This window comes from Rhinoraja longicauda, chromosome 28 (assembly GCF_053455715.1).
Source record: "Rhinoraja longicauda isolate Sanriku21f chromosome 28, sRhiLon1.1, whole genome shotgun sequence".
Taxonomy (NCBI): domain Eukaryota; kingdom Metazoa; phylum Chordata; class Chondrichthyes; order Rajiformes; family Arhynchobatidae; genus Rhinoraja; species Rhinoraja longicauda.
In genome coordinates this window covers 31,444,512-31,463,732 of record NC_135980.1, presented here as the reverse complement: position 1 = coordinate 31,463,732, position 19,221 = coordinate 31,444,512, and the positions used below count along the sequence as shown (strand labels likewise).

The following is a 19,221-nucleotide window of genomic DNA, read 5'->3' as shown; positions in this document are numbered from 1 at the left end:
GTAGGGGTTGTCAGGAACACTTTCAGCAAAGTTGATCTCCAATGCACTTTATCATGTTCAAGAAGATGAAGTGCTTGTGGGAAACTGGTTCACCTAACAATTCCAACAATTCGATCAACACCATTAATGACTTTTTCTGGCAGCTGAAGCCTGACATACCTTACGTTGACTGAATGTTATCCACATATCTGCAACCATGCAGAGATGTATACATGCTAGCACTGGATGCACTAATTTATATTTACACTGTATTGGTCTGCCACCTAGTGAACAAATGATGGCAGACTAGAGGTCAGATTTGTGTGTTCAAGTAATTTCACTATAATATATACCACATTTCAAATCCTTATTATTCTGGCAAGTGCAGAATAATCTTACTTTGCTATGAATCTTTGTATAATTGCTCAATTAATTTTCTTCTAGCTCCACATTTTATATAGTAATTATCCTGAGAATGTAATGAATAATATCAAAAACATTAAGAGTCTTGACCAGAGAGTAGAAGATTCTAATATAGCTTGGGGTTCCAGTATTATCTGCTGTGAACAAAGGTTTTACCCTTGAGATTTACAAAAAAGACATTAAAGTGATCGTTCCAGATCCATTGTTAAAAATCCCAATGATTTAAAGACTTAAAAGATTAAAATTCTCCATTCAATGTGAGGCCCAACTGGTCAAAGTTAATAGCTACAAATGCCCTTTCTCTTAATTCAATTGAGTTGAGCCAGGATCCAAATGCACTTTACGTTTAACTGAGAAAGGAAATCTATCTAATTTTAAACTGTGTAATTTCTACTTCTTAAATTATATTACAATTAGAGTAGCAAGTCTGCTCAGAATGGAATCGAGACGTTTGCTATCATCGATACTGCGCTCGATCTTCTAACTTGACAACTGGCTATTTCTGCCCCCACTTCCTTTCTCATCAGAAGTTGATCGAACCGATGGAATCTTTCGCCCGCCATCCTTCTAAGAACACTAGAAAATAGAAGGAATAATGACTCGGCCCTTCACGCTTGCCTGCCATTCAATATGTTCAAGGCAAATCTGTCCTGGACCTCACCTCCTTTCCTGTGCCAGCTCCCATAGCCCACTATTCCCTCCTCTCACAAAATATATGGCTACTTCCTCTGTAAGTAACCCCATCGTGGCTATCCCTCGGGGTCGAGGATGATGGTCTACGTTCCGTTGATTTTATGAACTCTCAGGTGGCTTATGAGTCCAAAGTTGAGCGATTGAATCAAGTATTCACTGCTTAGAGAAGAAGGAATGGATGACATTTATGGTCGAGACCATTCTTCAGACCAGAATCTGAAGGGTCTCAACCCAAAATGTCACCCATTCCTTCTCTATAGACATGCTGCCTGTCCCACTGAGTTACTCCAGGCTTTTCTTCTTTATCTAGTGTACGTTCTTTGTGACCTTGCCATCAGCCTCCATGCATTCCTGGAGACCTTTGCAACAGTCTGGTCAGCCTCAAATCAGCTGGTGCAGCATCATGAATGGCTGGAGATTTATTGAATGGACATGATAGCATGTCTTCGTATTGTACTTGTTCCTAATTGTTGCTGGAATTCAACTTCAATAGAATTACTTCTCCACAACCATGCCGGCTTTTAAGTCTCTTTGCCATTATGTCTCCTATGATTTTCATTATTCTATAGACATACAGACATTACAGAAAGCTAGCTTGACTCGTGGAGTTAGATCTGCAATGGAATTTTTACATTAGGTTGAAATTTGCAGACAAAATGGCACCACGATAGAAGTCAACATGACAACAGATACAAAAATTCCTCACCAAACTGCAGCTCATTTTGAAAAATAACTGCTTCTGAGATTGTTATGGAAAGAATATATTTAAGGATGAAGAATGGGCTACAATGTCCCAGGTTTTTGTTATTACTTTAAGCTTTAACTTATTTGATACTGGGTGTGGACTTTAAGATTAAACTGAAGCAATGTTTCCTTTGTATCTTTTTTTTAATGGATGAATAATATATAAATATAGTCAATATTAGGATGGCACCATTTACTACTGCAACTTATCTGGTTTTGCATTATTATGTAGACTGCAATAAAAAGGTCCAGATGTATTTTTTAAAGGCATATTGCCATATATGAGAGATCGAAAAATGATGGTTTAGCAAACTCCTATTGTGTTTATATCAAGATATTTCATCTTTCTTTTCATTTCCTCTAATGTATTGAGTGAAATCTGTTGGTTTTCAGGCAATGAAGATGACAAACGTGTTTTAGGGTGGGATGGAGGTTGTAGGGAATGCCATTCAAACGGGGAGGGAGTCAGTCTACCCCACGACAGAAGGGGGAGAAGTTGTACAGTTTTATAGCCATGGGGAAAAAAGATCTGTGCCGTTCTGTGCTGTATCTTGGTGGAACCAGCCTGTTGTTGAAGGTGCTCCTCAAGTTTACCAGTGTGTCACGGAGGGGGTGAGCTGTATTGTCCAAGATGCTCCACAGTTTGAGGAGCATCCTCCCCTCCAAGACCATCTCCAGGAGGAAATAGGAAGTAATTTGCTTGACAAGTAATTTACTTGATAAGATGTAAATGAGAGGCAAAATAGTAAATGGCTATTGACATAGCTCTCAGGAGAGGACACGTAAAAATAGGGGTGGAAAGAGAAGAGGCCTAAAAATTGCCCTTTTGGGTAGGTGACAGGAGAATCAGGAGGAAGTCAATGGACAAGTGTGAGAGACAAAGGGCTACAGGGAAAATACGTGGGATAATGATATTGATGGGAATGCTCGAAAACTGCCATGAACTCAACAGGCCTGGATAGAGTGGATGTGGAGAGAATGTTTCCATTAAGTGGGAGAGTCTTTGACCAGAGGCCATAGCCTCAGAATAAAAGGACGTTCCATTAGAAAGATGAGAAGGAATTCCTTTAGCCAGAGGGTGGTGAATCTGTGGAATTCATTGCCACTGAACGCAGTCAATGGATAGTTTTAAGGTGCAGGGTGATAGGTTCTTGATTAGTATGGGTGTCGGGGGTTATGGGGAAAAGGCAGGAGAATGAGGTTGAGAGGGAAAGATAGATCAGCCATAATTGAATGGCGGAGTAGACTTAATGGGCCCAATGGCCTAATTCGGCTCCTATAACTTATGAACTTAAAATAGAATACATCTTCAATGCTGCACGGCAATATGAACAACATGACAATATGTTCTGTTTATTTCCAACAGGTGGTGGGACAAATAGACCAACTGACCTCAAACCTGAACCTGTGCGAGGATATAAATGAAAGTTACAAAAGTGATACCCTAGACAGCAGTTCCAGCGGAGTGACAGTATCGACTCTAGAGAAGTCCAAAGACAAGCCAAAACTGGTGATCAAACCTATACCGACATCAAGCGCTATCCTAACAGTGCTTCGCAAATCCAAACCTCCACCCCCACCCCCACGGAGGACACCAGTCAGGGTGGCAAGCCTGGCAAAGTCAACTTGTACAAATAACAATCACAAAACAAATGGCACCAACGTGCACAATGGAACACATTCAACTACTGACTGTCTGGAGGGAAACTGTGAAGAATGCAGTGCAAGGTCCGACACTTCAATACGGGTGCCACAAAGTCAACTGGAGGCTGATGATGAAACAAAATCGTTAACAAACACTTTTTTCAGCCAGCAATCTTCAAAGTGCATCCGTTATCCCAGCTCCACAACCAAACTTGAGGTTCCCGTACAGAGGAAAGCTTGCACTGCTAATGCATGTGGTTGCAGTGCCAGGTCACAACACAATACTTGTCTACACCAAAGAGCGCCAACAATCTGTAATAGCAACACTTCCACAACAAATGTAACCGCAGCATCACATTCAAAGCATCGATCCACAGTCCGGAAGCCTACCTCTACAACAGTTTGAAATATACATTTGCAAACAATGCTTCTCAAACATCAGTCAAATGGAATTAAATTAACTGACATCTCAGAGCATTCCATTCAATAAGGCAGATACCTCAAGCAGGTAAGTGACTCAAAATGATCACACTCTAATTTCTAGTTTTGGTCCTTGGAATGCATTAACAAGTAGACAAAATCGGTTTTCTTCAACTACCAAACAATTAAATATTTGTCATTTTAATCAATTTTGTAAATCAAGAAAATACAAACCATATTAATCCAACCACTCTACATAATGTATCTTTTGTGTGATTGGTGTGAATTTACACTGCTCCACCATGGTGGCACAGTGGTAGTTGCTGCCTCACAGCACCAGTTGCTACCTCATAGCGCTAGAGACTTGGGTTTAATCCCGACTGCGGGTGCTGTCTCTGTAGCATTTGTACATTCTCCCTGTGACCGCGTGGGTTTTCTCTAGGAACACCAGTTTCCTCCCACTTTCCAAAGACATGCAAGTTTGTACGTTAATTTGTTTGGTAAAATTATAAATTGTATATATTGTATAAAAATTATAAATGATAAAACAAGCGTTAGTGTGTGGAGATCGCTGGTCAGGACAGACTCAATAGCCAGAGTGCCTGTTTCCACACTGTATCTCTAAACTAAACTAATTATATTACTTCAACCCTCTGTTCAATTCTCCTATTTTGTGAAACCACCATTTATTTATTATCTTATCAAATGCCCTTTGAAAAATATAGCGTTCACCTCATCTACACAATGTTAAACCTTCCAAATAAAAGTTGATTTATTACAAGGATGTTGCCAGGACTAGAGGGTTTGAAATAAAGGGAGAGGTTGAGTAGGTTGGGACTCTATTCTCTGGAGCACAGGAGAAAGTGAGGTGCATAAAATTATGAGAGGAATTGATTGGGTAGACACACAGATTCTCTTCCCCAGAGTAGGTGAATCAAGAACCAGAGGGCATGGGTTTTAGGTGAAGGGGGCAAGATTTTATAGGAACCCAAGAGGTAACTTTTACACGCAAAAGGTGGTGGGTGTATGGAACGAGCTGCCAGAGGAGGTAGTTGAGGCCTCCATATATTATTGGCTGCCAAAACAAATCAGGTCAACGCTTGGCACAAACAGGGCAAAACATCAATAGTGTGCCATTAATGTTTTTTATCAATAACCACATGCAAACAAAGTAATATCAAAGGCATAAGGTTCCAGGATTAACACAAAGATCAGCTGCCCTGGATGCTAAATAATCATCTCTGTGCGCCACTTAGAAGATATATACACGGGCCCTAGTCATGCTCAACTTCATGTCTGGAGATAATGCACTAGAGACAATTCAGGAAAGATTTAGTTGTGACTTTTCAGTTCTGGTTTCCTAGTAAATTTATTTTATACATTCACTTATGCCCTTAAATCCTTTCTAATAACAGAGATCAGAAGTGTTAACAGTGCTCCAGATGGTCTACGAGTTTTAGCCATGAATTCTGCTTTGCTCTGCAATCTCTAGAAACTCATTTATTTTACAATTTGTAAACATCTATAACTCTGTGCACTCTGCTCGTCTGTCCCAGTTAGTTATCGAGGAGTCCTTATCCTTCCTGCCACTGACATTTGTATTTGTGTTCAGTGATCAATTGGATCACTATTTACAAAATCAATAAAGGGACAACGTGGGTCAGGCAGCTTCGCTGGAGAACATGGATAGGTGATGTTTTGTGTCGGGACCCTTCTTCTGACTCAAGACAGAGTTGACCAGCTGAGTTAGTCCAGCACTTGGACTTTTTTTTGTAAAGCAGCATCTGCAGTTCATTGTCTCCACAAAATCATCAGCATCTTCTATATGGCAGCTCAGTCCTCCTGCATATGAATTACATCCTGCAATTTAATTCCATTCATCTGAAATTGCACTTATCCCCAACCTCATATCCTTTATGTGGAGCAAACAAGTACTCCCAGCAATGACGCTTGTGAACCATTTTAAGCCACAATTGTTTTCTCTTGTTTCCTCCCACATTCCAAAGGCATGCAGGATTGTAGGTTAATTAGCATCTGTAAATTACCCCTAGTGTGTAGGTTCGGAAAGTGGAAGGCCGAAAGAAGGCTGTGGAGACTGTCAATGGATAATTTTAAGGCAGAATTTGACAAATTCTAGATTAGTACGTGTCAGGGGTTATGCAGAGAAGGCAGGAGAATGGGGTTGAGAGGGAAAAATAGATCAGCCATGATTGAATGGCAGAGTAAACTTGATGGGCTGAATGGCATAAATCTGCTCCTACAACTAATGAACTTTTGTGCCATCTATTCTGCTATTTATCCTTGACTCTACTTATTCAATGACTTGTTTTCCCTCTACTAATAAATTTGACAAAAGCTACTTAAAGAATCCTCAGGCTCCATTCTCCATTTCAAATTATTTTTGTAAGTGATAATGCTTTTGTAATTTAATCCCTACGTTATTACGACGTTATTATGAGCAGCTGCACTTTATCATGGCCATTTTTTGTCCTATATTTTACATTTATTGCATTTCCTATTTTACTCCTACCTCTACCCACCATAAACACCCATCCATCTTAGATATATTTCTTATTCAATTCTCCTTGATCACCACTTTAAATATCTCCTCTGCTGCTCTAAATTTTATTAAGAACCTCTAAATTTTCCATTTCAATACTCTGTTTATGTACTGTGTTGCAAACACCTTTTCCAAGATGTGTGACATAAATAAAATTCGTAGGCACATAAAATACAAATGAGCTGAAATTAGTAATTTATTCCTCATGTGGCAGAGATGTAAAACAAAAGCAAATTCACTGTAAATGATACATGAAGCTTGTATCACACTATTCGTAGTTGATGGCAAAGTATAAAAGCATATGGTCCCAAAATAATCACTGCATATTATAAATGTGAAATGGAGGAAGTCCAGAAAAGGGTAAAAATCAATTTGTACTGCAACTATAGCTCTGTAGAGAGAAGCTCTATAAATTAACACCAAAGTTTATTAAACAATTATTTGAACACAATTTTTTTGAAAGGATTCCAAAGTTCATTCTGATGGACATGTTTCATATTTTTGGTTGAAAAGAGCACCCAGTGTACATAAGCTACTCAAATGTACCTCTGTTAACACATACAAATCAGTGTTGTAAAGAGGCACACTTTAATGCTTGGTTTATAATTCTGAGATGTAATCAGATTTATGGGATATAACGAAGGTTCCTTTTTACAGTGCGAGTCAGGCCACAACTGATCTTCCAAGGGTGCTGTGTCACCTCTTTCCAGTCACGCTGTTAAATGAAGCACCTTGTTCCAACCAGGATCTTGACCTTAAAAATGTGAGACTAACTAGAAGTATCTATGTCTTGAGCAAAGGCTCATGTGTGATCGCATAGGGGTTTTGTTTAGCAGTAGACACAATCTGCTCTGTCATTGAAAGGAAACCTAAACAAAGGATGGGGATGAAAATATTCCCAACAATTGAATTAAGATAATGAATCTATAATTAAAAAACCCTTTTGTTTCAAACGGATGTCAAAAAAAAGGTCTTCTGATCACAGTTCATCATGTCCTGAGCGGGCAACAATAATAAGCTTGGACAGCTGTGATTTGAACAATTCATCCTTGTGCGTCACTGTAACAAGAAAAGTAAACTTTATTCTTGGAGCAATAATTAAGGCCAAACTGATCACCACCACCCTGTTCTGAGTATTAGCGATCATAATGTTATTTAAATGTTAAATGCAAATCATTTGCACAGAAATGAGTCATGCAATAAGGTAACATACAAATTATTTAACGAGGAAAAACATGAGGTTGCAAAGGAAATCTGCAGCAATTGAGCCTGGAATTAAAAAAAATGTCAAAACAAAACTCCAAGTTGAGGAAAGACCAGGAATTAGGGTCAAAATGTTATGAAGCACATTATGGATGCTCTTGTAGGCTGCCAACTCCACACAGCTACATAGTAAAGCAGTAACATAACCAATTTGAACTTTATAAATCTTGCAAGTGAACATTTAGTCAGAGATTTGAAAATATGAGGGAAGTCATCCTTTAATCAAGGTTTATTACTGAAATGTAATTGAGTAATTATACAGGTTTCCAAGTTTATTTGTTAGCCTTTAAAAGATATATTTCAGCTTTTTCATCCTTGACTTCCAACTTGTGACTGACTCTTTGCAATTCTCAAATATAATCAACGTAGGAAGATGCAGACTATGACATTGATATATAATCAACTATTAAAGTAAAAAGAAAAAGCTTATCATGTTTAGTGCATTATACTAACCTGTATTCTCATGAATTACATATTCGTTTTCTTTCAGGGGAACGTCACTACCGCCGCCTAGTGCTCCTTCAGACTGGAAAAGCGAGAAAAGTCGAACATCAGCAAATCAAAGTAGTTGTTCCACCCAATGGAAAAAGGCACCGCTCAAATCAAATAATTCCTCCATTAAACATCAAATACATTGTACTTTTGTCAGTGATAGAAAAACACAATTTCATACAAAAATCTATCAAAACATATACATTTAAAACATTTATCAAATAGCCAACATCAACAATAAGGATACATATTGCATGTGTACACCCATAAATATGTTTAAAAAAAACATGAACATGTCTCCAAACTTTCATGACATTGTCCTTGTAAGGAAATGCAAGTAAATTCTATGGCATCATAGCTTCTTGTCTAGAATTCAATGCCGATTGTCAACTCCATTTTAAACCGAGAAGAAAATTCCAAGAATAAAAATGGGAAAAAATGGTTTGTGTCTTCTTCAGAAGTATTCTCCTAATTAAAACGGTAATGACACATTCTAGGAATACCAGCCACATGGTTCCCTGCCTCTCCTTCTGTCAAATTCATGACCAGGCTCCAACACCTGTTAGCAAAGCAGCTCTAGGAGACCAGTGAGAATGTTATTACTTATTTTTTGCATATTTCTCTTCCCCATATTTTTATCTCCCTCTGTAGGCAGCCAGAATGTCTGGGAGATTCTTTGATAATTCACCACCTTCAGACATTCTGTAAACACAAAGCTTTATCCTGAACCAGTTTTGTAAATTGAAATTTCAGACTCATAAGAAATGTCCAAATACCTGACTGTCAAAACTATTTTTTAAATAAAATGTTTGAAAATATTAGTCCCATTCCACCTTTAATTTTTCTCTACTGGCGCCTATCAAGTTTCCTTTGATTCCTTTTGCAATTAACCCAAACTAAGGAGTAATTTACTTAAGTCTCAGACTGGCAAGGATAAGGGTCCACCCCAATCCTCCTGTCAAAAGTTGCCTCGCATTTCTAAGGCAAGGCCTCGGCTGTACAGCACTCAAGGCCTCAGAGAACCTGGGTGCCAAATTTTGGAATCAGGGGACCCAGGTTATCCCAACCATCAAAGAGAGGGCAGCAGGGACAGGGAAAGACAGGGAATGATGATGGATTTATATGCCACTAAACTGGTGAATTGCAAGAATATTAACATAGACACCGTCAAAATACTGGCAGCCATCAACATGATTACTTGCTAGGTCAAACTGTAAATGTCTATTGCAATGAATCGTGGTGAATTACCTCGAGCATAATAAAAAAAGTGGAAGCAGGAGATGAAATTTGATTTTCGTGCAATGTCCTTAATGACCTTGGGACATCTGCAATTCCTTCCTACATAATATGTTTTAAGTGTTGACTTCCTTTAAGCAGTGCCAACCTAAACTCAATTTAAACTCTGCCCATAGGTAATATTGCCTGGGACAATATTAGCTGTTCAGCATTACAACCAGTTCCCAAAATATGTCTATTTAATACTTGAGCTATGAAGTTATAGTATTACAGGCCTAGATGGAATCTCAACTTCTGCACTCGTTAATAAGGGAGTGGAAATTCCTTCCGATCGGGGGATAACAAAATAATCTGATGCCTACCAGCTAACAGGTTAACTATGAAACAAACTGGAGAATTTTATGTCATAGTCATACAGCATGGAAACAGGTAGTTTCTATATGCATCTATACGACGAAGAGACCCCACATAAAGCTACTCCCATTTACCTGTGCCAAAACCATATCCCCTAAGCCTTTCCAATTCACGTACATGTCCAAATGTTTTTTTAAATTTTTGTTATTATACCTGTTTCACTACTTAATCTGGCAACTCATTTCATATATCCACCACCCTTCCAGGTTGACCCTCAGGTTCCTATTAAATCATTCCCCAATTACTTTGAACCCATGCCCTCTCGTGTTTTATTCCCTTATTGTAGGGAAAAAAATCTATATATTCACCCTATCTATTCCCCCGCGTGATTTTATATACTCCATAACGATCATCCCTCAGCCTCCAAGGAATAATGTCCTACCCTGCACAGATTCACCCTATAGCCTGAGCCCTCTGGCCCTGACAACATCCTCAAATCTTCTCTGCATTCATCCCAGGTTAATGGAATCTTTCATATAGCTGGATGACCAAAACGGAATGAAACATTCCAAGTGTGGACTCACCAAAATCATGTGTATCATTCACCGAGATATAAAAATGTAAATAACTATAAACCGGTGCTCTATAGACTCTCAACGATCACACTAATACCTTTGATAAAACCCACACTGAATTTTTGAGCTGATACATTTTTATTGCAAAAAAATATAAACTAACAATTTGAGTGAAAACTAGCCAGTTGTCACAGATGTGTTCTGAGATGATCAAAAAGAACTGTTTTTTGATTAGACATGAATCTGAGATTTCTGCATATTTGAATGCAATCCAAATTCCATATTTACAAAATCAATATTACAAGTAAAATTTATGAGCATCAAAATCTTTTGAAATTTTGTATTTTATATACAGCTTAATTTTAAAATAGATGGTTTCAATTTGATTTGTAACACAAGAGGAGCAAGCTTTTAAATAAAGAATACAATATGAACACCAACAGACTGCCTCCTGAAGGTAATCTGATCTGAAACTTATTCTGACAATTTAGTACCCTCATTATCCTATTCACTATGCATTAATGTAACGGTTAACACACTTTGCAACAATTCAAACTAAGAACTCTTTAAAATCAGCTGCATCCTGGCTGCTTATTCGGCTTATTATTTTGTTTATATTCTATTTTGCAAAAGAACAAAATAAAAAATTATACTTACAAACGCGTTTGCAAATTCAATTTTGGCATTAGTGATTTCTGCTTTAAACTGAGTAAAAAATAGGTAGGATTTCCCCTGAGGCCTGGAAAGAAAAAAAATGAAGTAAACTTATTTTGGAAAATAACTTTTACTTTTCTTCTTAGAACTAATTTTCTCCATGAAAATGATTTTTCCCAGCCTATCTATCCAATGAGGAATGCCCCTACATTTTTCCTTACCTAATAGAAGAGGCAGTTAACCAAATTCAAGATTGCTACAGTGCCCTCCATAATGTTTGGGACAAAGACCCATCATTTAATCATTTGCCTCTGTACTCCACAATTTGAGATTTGTAATAGAAATAAACATCACATGTGGTTAGAGTGCACATTGTCAGATTTTATTTAAATTTATTTTTATACATTTTGGTTTCACCGTGTAGAAATTACAGCTGTGTTTAAATGCCTTCTTAATGCAGGCATAAGAGAGCTCGGCACCTAGTCTTTCCTCCAGTCTTTCCATCAACTTTGGAAACTTTTATTGCTATTTATCAACGAGGGCCAAAGTTGTGCCAATGAAAATTAAAGAAGCCATTATGAGTCTGAGAAACAAGAATAAAACTATTAGAGACATCAGCCAAACCTAAGGCGTACCAAAATCAACTGTTTGGAACAGTTAAGAAAGAGAGCACTGGTGAGCTTACTAATCACAAAAGGACTGGCAGGCCAAGGAAGACCTCCACAGCTGATGATAGAAGAATTCTCTCTACAATAAAGAAACATCCCCAAACACCTGTCTGACAGATCAGAAACTCTTCAGGAGTCAGGTGTGGATTTGTCAATGACCACTGTCCGCAGAAGACTTCATGAACAGAAATACAGAGGCTACACTGCAAGATGCAAACCACTGGTTAGCCACAAAAATAGAATGGCCAGGTTACAGTTTGCCAAGAAGTATTTAAAAGTGCAACTACAGTTCTGGAAAAAGGTCCTGTGGACAGATAAGACGAAGATTAACTTATATCAGAATGATGGCAAGAGCAAAGTAGAGGAGAAGGAACTGCCCAAGATCCAGAGCATACCACCTCATCTGTGAAACACGGTGGTGGGGGTGTTATGTGCTGCGCATGTATGGCTGCTGAAGGTACTGGCTCACTTATATTCATTGATGATACAACTACTGATGGTAGTAGCATAATGAATTCTGAAGTGTATAGACACATCCTATCTGCTCAAATTCAAACAAATGCCTCAAAACTCATTGGCCGGCAGTTCATTCTACAGCAAGACAATGATCCCAAACATACTGCAAAAGCAACAAAGGAGTTTTTCAAAGCTAAAAATGGCCAAGTCAATCGCCCGATCTGAACCCAATTGAGCACGCCTTTTATATGCTGAAGAGAAAACTGAAGGGAACTAGCCCCCAAAACAAGCATAAGCTAAAGATGGCTGCAATACAGGCCTGGCAGAGCATCACCAGAGAAGACACCCAGCAAATGGTGATGTCCATGAATTGCAGCCTTCAAGCAGTTATTGCATGCAAAGGATATGCAACAAAATATTAAACATGACTACTTTAATTTACATGACATTGCTGTGTCCCAAACATTATGGTGCCCTGAAATGGGGGGACTATGTATAAACACTGCCGTGATTTCTACATGGTGAAACCAAAATGTATAAAAATGGCCTTTAATAAAATCTGACAATGTGCACTTTAACCACATGTGATTATTTTCTATTACAAATCTCAAATTGTGGAGTACAGAGGCAAATAAATAAATGATGGGTCTTTGTCCCAAACATATGGAGGGCACTATATAATACCATTGATAGGTACATATGGTTGGGTACAATAGGCAGTCGTTAACATTTTAATGAAATTGTATTGTGTGAAATAATCACCTGCATTGGTAAAGAAATAAAAATTATGAATTTATAACATGCCAAATACAGATTGAATCATGGGAATGTTATGCTACATAAAAGCAACTAGTCACCAGTGTTCCAAATAACTACACAAGCAATTCGAGAGGATGTCAATTCTTAATTCAGAAAAGGCAGGAAAATTTCCTGCTGGATCGTTCCTTTCCAGTCGTTCAGTTTCAATATATCATCAAAATAAACAGACTTCATCATTTCCCCCACCCAACCTAAGTTGTTCATTCTTTTATGCAGGCTTATATGGTGCACATTAAAAATATTTGGTACACATCAATGCTCCAGAAGTTATTGAAAACATGCACACAATACTATTTACTAGTTTTGATAGACCCATATAAGCATTATTACCTTCATCAGTAACCTTATAAACAAACATACTGTCAAAAGGCAAATACATTTTCTTCACCTTCTGGGAAAGCTAAGTGATATGAAGTTCCTTCCTTACTTCATTATTTGAAACGACCGAAAAGTGACAAATTTAAATTTGTTGTTAGTTCTATTCTTAAAGACAGTCATACAGCATGGAAACAGGCCCTTCGGCCCATCTTCTGCCGACCAAGTTGCCTCATCTGCACCTGGCCCAGATCCCTCTAAACCTTTCCTATCAACGTTCCCCTCTAAATGGCTAACCTAGATACTTTACTATGCTGCTATAGTATATTTCTTGAATTATTTGTGTATGGGTATGAGAAGTGATTAAACTCTAAATGGTCTTTTATTCAAAGTGGTAACATAAAATCCTTATTCATTATTTACTCACCGCCAGATAGAGCAAGAGAATAGCTTGTTGTCCTCACTGATACCTACACTCATGTGCCATCTCTGCAATGAGAAAATCATGTATAGCTGAATCTTCATTATTTCAATGCCATTAATTAGTTAAATTACTGGATTCACAGCAAGGACAAGGGTAGAAAACTTAAAACTGTTGTCTAACAGTTGTTTAAAAACAAATGAAAAGGCAATAAATAATTTTTTAATTTTTTTTTTAAAATCGAGCTGGGGCCGAATTCACCTAATTCTTAAATTTCCCCCGTGTAAGGCAAATATGTGAAGCTTCCAAATAGTGCATGCTTTTAATTTATTCACAAAGTCAAAAACAGCAGTCATGACTGATAAGCTGATTATTAACAAATAAGTGAGATGATTTATGTGGAAAAACTAATATATAATATTGCACATATACCTAGGAATTCCAACGAGAATAGCCTACAGTTAAAATGACATGACATGAATAGAATGGAACAGTGGAATGCAATCAGAGCACCAATAAAGCTTGAACTTCTTGACATCACACAATGCATACAAGCCTGATATGCTATTTTTAAAGCATGCAATATAATCACATTTATTAGCATATCTGGGCATTCATTGCTGATGACAATCAAGTAACTCGACTACTATCATAACCAATGCGGCCCCCTCCGTCACCAACCATGAGCATGGGTCAAGTGTATTTTTTGGGGGTATTCATGGACAAAGACATTTTGACATCACAATGACAAAACAGTGGTGGTCAAGTGGTTCAGCATAAATATGACCCCTTTCTCTACTTAAGAATACCAACAATTGAAGGCCAGTTGGCAGAAGTTCAAAAATGTATAGACACAGGTACAAAAATTAACTTCAGGGACATTTTCTTCCCAGCTGAAGGCAACTGAAATGTCCGCACCAACTAGAGTGCCATGGTGCGAGTGAACTCACATCTACTTTTAGTCGGACTTTATCTTGCACTAAATGTTGTACCCTTTATCAGTGAACAGTATACAGGGTACAGCTTGATTGCAATCATATATAATTTTTCTTTAACTGGACTGCATGCAACAAAATCTTTTCACAGCACACGTGACAATAATAAACAACAAAAACTAAACTTTAGTCAATTATAAAACAGAATGAGGACAAAAAAACTTTGGGTTGAATGCTTGCACTGCTTAATGATCTCAATGTGACAATGATTTCTAAATCTTTCAAAAGAATCGGACCCCAACATAAGCATCAATTAAATTCAACTGCAAAATAGGCATAATTAACTAACCTCATTAGTTCCACCTTGAGATGCATATGTAAATATGCATGAGTGATCACCCTAAATGGAAATAAAAAGTCAATGTTTTAAAACAAAGTATGATGTAATCTGTGATTACAGGAGTGTTGTGGTTTACAATTTTCATTCAATTTACACACAAATGCCTTTCATGAAGCCTGAAGAGTCCCAACCCGAAACGTCACCCATGATGCCAGCGATGCTGCCTGACTCAGAGTTACTCCAGCATCTTTGATATATACAATCATATATAACAATCATCCACAGTTCCTTTCTACACAGGATAAAAGAGAGATTCTTAGTTCCAGTAGCTCAAAGCTGAGTATCTATAAAAAACAGCCGAGCTGCATTTCACGGTAAACTTATTTTCACTAAGCCGCTGGACCAACCCTGCCTCAAAGAAGAACTTTAGAAGTGAAATTCTAGAAAAGCATCAGACAAAAGAAAAAAAAAATCAGATATCAACTCGATAAGGAATACATGCACACCAAGCACCAGAAAAGCAACACGCTGTAGAAAATTCTCACTACCAACAGATCAAATCTACACAGTCCTGCCACATCCATTATTGAAAGGCAGTGGACTATTAAACAATGGGAAAAAGTTTCTATAAACATTTCTGTCTTCAATGATGGAACCCAGGACATGAATGTAAAAGTAAAGGCTGAAGCATTTGCAAAGTTCTTTGGACAGAAATGCAGAAGATGACCAATCTTCGGCTGGGAACATCACTACTATAGAAGCCTTCAGAAAATGTATGACACTACACAACGCTGTATGCCAGATTTCCAATAACAACCTCTCCCTCAATAATAGCAAGACAAAGGAGCTAGTTATTGACTCAGGAAGAAGATGGCATACATAACCTAGTCAGCATCAATAGCATTAAAGTGGGATGGCGTAAATATAGCCAACAATTTGTCCTGGACCAACCAAATTGAAGTTACGCCTAAGAAAGTACACCAACGCCTCTACTTTCTCAGAGGACACCAAAGACTCTTACCAACTGTTACAGATACACTGTAAAGGCATCCTATCGTTATATATTACAAGCTGTTTTGGCAACAACTTTGCTCGAGATTGCAAGAAATCGCAGAGTATTGTGGATGTAACACAGTCTATAACACAAACTCTCCTCCATTAACTCCATCTATACTTCATGTTGCCTTGGGAAAGCAGCCAACAGAATAATTTTCACTCTGGTCATTCTATCTTCTCCCCTCTCCCATCGGACAGAAGATGCAAAAACTTGAACGCACATACCACCACATTCAGGAACAGCTTCTTCCACGCTTTTATCAGACTACTGAACAGTCCTCTCATAAACTGAGGGTCTAGTCCTGATCTCCCAACCTACCTCATTATTGGGTATTGGGGGCAGGGTGCTGACATGGGTAGAAAATTGGTTGGCAGACAGGAAACAAAGAGATGGGATTAACGGGTCCCTTTCAGAATGGCAGGCAGTGACTAGTGGGGTACCGCAAGGCTCGGTGTTGGGACCGCAGCTATTTACAATGTACATTAATGATTTAGATGAAGGGATTAAAAGTAACAATAGCAAATTTGGGGTGACACAAAGCTGGGTGGCAGTGTGAACTGTGAGGAGGATGCCATGAGAATGCAGGGTGACTTGGACAGGTTGTGTGAGTGGGCAGATGCATGGCAGATGCAGTTTATCATATCATATCATCATATCATATATATACAGCCGGAAACAGGCCTTTTCGGCCCTCCAAGTCCGTGCCGCCCAGTGATCCCCGCACATTAACATTATCCTACACCCACTAGGGACAATTTTTTTTTTTTTAACATTTACCCAGCCAATTAACCTACATACCTGTACGTCTTTGGAGTGTGGGAGGAAACCGAAGATCTCGGAGAAAACCCACGCAGGTCACGGGGAGAACGTACAAACTCCTTACAGTGCAGCACCCGTAGTCAGGATCGAACCTGAGTCTCCGGCGCTGCATTCGCTGTAAAGCAGCAACTCTACCGCTGCGCTACCGTGCCGCCCTTTAATACTCGCATTTAATGTGGATAAATGCGAGGTTATCCACTTTGGTGGGAAGAACAGGAAGGCAGATTATTATCTGAATGACGTCAAATTAGGAAATAGGGAAGTAGAAAGAGATCTGGGTGTCCTTGTTCATCAGTCACTTAAAAGTTAGCATACAGGTACAGCAGGCAGTGAAGAACGCTAATGGCATGTTGGCCTTTATGAAAAGAAGAGTTGAGTATAGGAGCAGAGGTCCTTCTACAGTTATATAGGGCCCTAGTGAGACCACACCTGGAGTACTGTGTGCAGTTTTGGTCTCCAAATTTGAGGAAGGATATTCTTGCTATTGAGGGCGTGCAGCATAGGTTTACTAGGTTAATTCCCGGAATGGCGGGACGGTCGTATGTTGAAAGACTGGAGCGACTAGGTTTGTATACACTGGAATTTAGAAGGATGAGAGGATCTTATTGAAACATACAAGATTATTAAGGGGTTGGACACGTTAGAGGCAGGAAACATGTTCCCAATGTTGGGGGAAGTCCAGAACCAGGGGCCACAGTTTAAGAATAAGGGGTAGGCCATTTAGAACGGAGATGAGGAAAAACTTGTTCAGTCAGAGAGTTGTGAATCTGTGGAATTCTCTGCCTCAGAAGGCAGTGGAGGCCAATTCTCTGAATGTATTCAAGAGAGAGCTAGATAGAGCTCTTAAGGATAGAGGAGTCAGGGGGTATGGGGAGAAGGCAGGAACGGGGTTCTGATTGAGAATGATCAGCCATGATCACATTGAGTGGCGGTGCGTACAGGCTCGAAGGGCCTCCTCCTGCACCTGTGGCCTTTTCTAATTTTGAAATGGACTTACTCTGCAGCCGTATTGCTGCTGTAACACTATATTCTGCACACTGATATGTTTCTCTTTGCACTACCTGTTGTACATGTGTATGTCTTGATTGTACTCGGTTATATTATGATTTTGATCCAGCGGCCGAGCAGGCTGACGTGGCGGTGGCGGCGCCTCTCCGCCCCGGCCCGGCCCGCCGAACCGACCCCGCTGTCAGCGTGAGTGAGGGAGAGAGGGCCGCGGCTCACAACGACAGGCCGCGGCCGCGGCCGCACCCGGTTGTCGGTCCGTTTACAGAGACCGATCGCCATCGGCGCCACCGCGGGGCCGCCTCATCCATCCCCGGCCCCCCAGTGCGGCCCTCACCCCTCACCCCCCCCCGGCCCCGGCCCCGCTCACCAGAGTCTCGCTGTGCGAGTGCACCAGGCCGCCGGGCCGGACGTCGAACTGCGCGGTGCGGGTGGAGTCGGCCGCGGCGCTCGCGCCCAGACAGCACAGGAGGAGAACGGCTGCCGCCGCCGGCGCGCGCCCCCACCCCGTCATAACCGCCATAACGGCCATAACCGCCGCCCCCGGCGCGCGCCTCACTCCTCCCGCCACAACCGCCGCCCGCGCGCGCCCTGGCCCTGACCCCGTCATAACCGCCGCCCGTGCGCGCCTCACTCCTCCCGCTGCCGCCATCGCAGGGGGACCGGCACCAGCACAGCACAGCACAGCCCCGCCCAGCCCCGCCGACCACTCATGGCCGAACACCTCGTCCAAACCCTCCGACAGGAGGAGGTGTCCCATGGTAGGTACATCCCACACCCGCCTGGTCATTCAACACCCCGGACATCCCACACCCCGGACATCCCACACCCTGGACCTCCCACTTCTCTGATCATCCCACACCCAGGATATCCCACCCCCTGGACCTCCCACACCCTGGACCTCCCACACCCGGTCACTCCACACCCTGGACATCCCACACCCTGGTCATCCCACACCCAGGATATCCCACCCCCTGGACCTCCCACACCCTGGACATCCCACACCCAGGACCTCCCACACCTAGGACATCCCACACCCTGGCATCCCACACTCCCCTGGCATCCCACACTCCCCTGGCATCCCACACCCTGACATCCCACACCCTGACATCCCACACCCTGGACATCCCACACCCAGGACATCCCACACCCAGGACATCCCACACCCAGGACATCCCACACCCTGGACATCCCACACCCTGGACATCCCACACCCTGGACATCCCACACCCTGACATCCCACACCCTGGACATCCCACACCCAGGACATCCCACACCCTGGACATCCCACACCCAGGACATCCCACACCCAGGACATCCCACACCCTGGACATCCCACACCCTGGACA

General features: G+C 40.7%; 1 protein-coding gene across 1 annotated transcript; it reads right to left on the bottom strand.

The window, feature by feature from the left end:
- Positions 1–6,647: 6,647 nt before the first annotated feature.
- mydgf (myeloid-derived growth factor) lies at positions 6,648–18,632 on the bottom strand. Its single transcript, XM_078423901.1, has 6 exons — positions 18,243–18,632; positions 15,001–15,051; positions 13,723–13,784; positions 11,041–11,122; positions 8,180–8,252; positions 6,648–7,522 (listed from the first exon to the last, which is right to left on the bottom strand). The coding sequence occupies exons 1-6, from the start codon at positions 18,630–18,632 to the stop codon at positions 7,443–7,445; spliced, it is 738 nt and encodes a 245-aa protein (XP_078280027.1). The 3' UTR covers positions 6,648–7,442.
- Between the last annotated feature and the right edge of the window lie 589 nt (positions 18,633–19,221).

Bases quoted from the DNA above. Each gene is read 5' to 3' on its own strand.
- mydgf (XM_078423901.1), bottom strand. From the start codon at position 18,632: ATGGGACACCTCCTCCTGTCGGAGGGTTTGGACGAGGTGTTCGGCCAT. The intron at 11,123-13,722 runs GTGAGTAAATAA...TTTTCTTTCCAG, and splicing joins TTCTCTTGCTCTATCTGGCG to GCCTCAGGGGAAATCCTACC. The intron at 7,523-8,179 runs GTTAGTATAATG...TTCTTGTTACAG, and splicing joins TGTAATTCATGAGAATACAG to TGACGCACAAGGATGAATTG.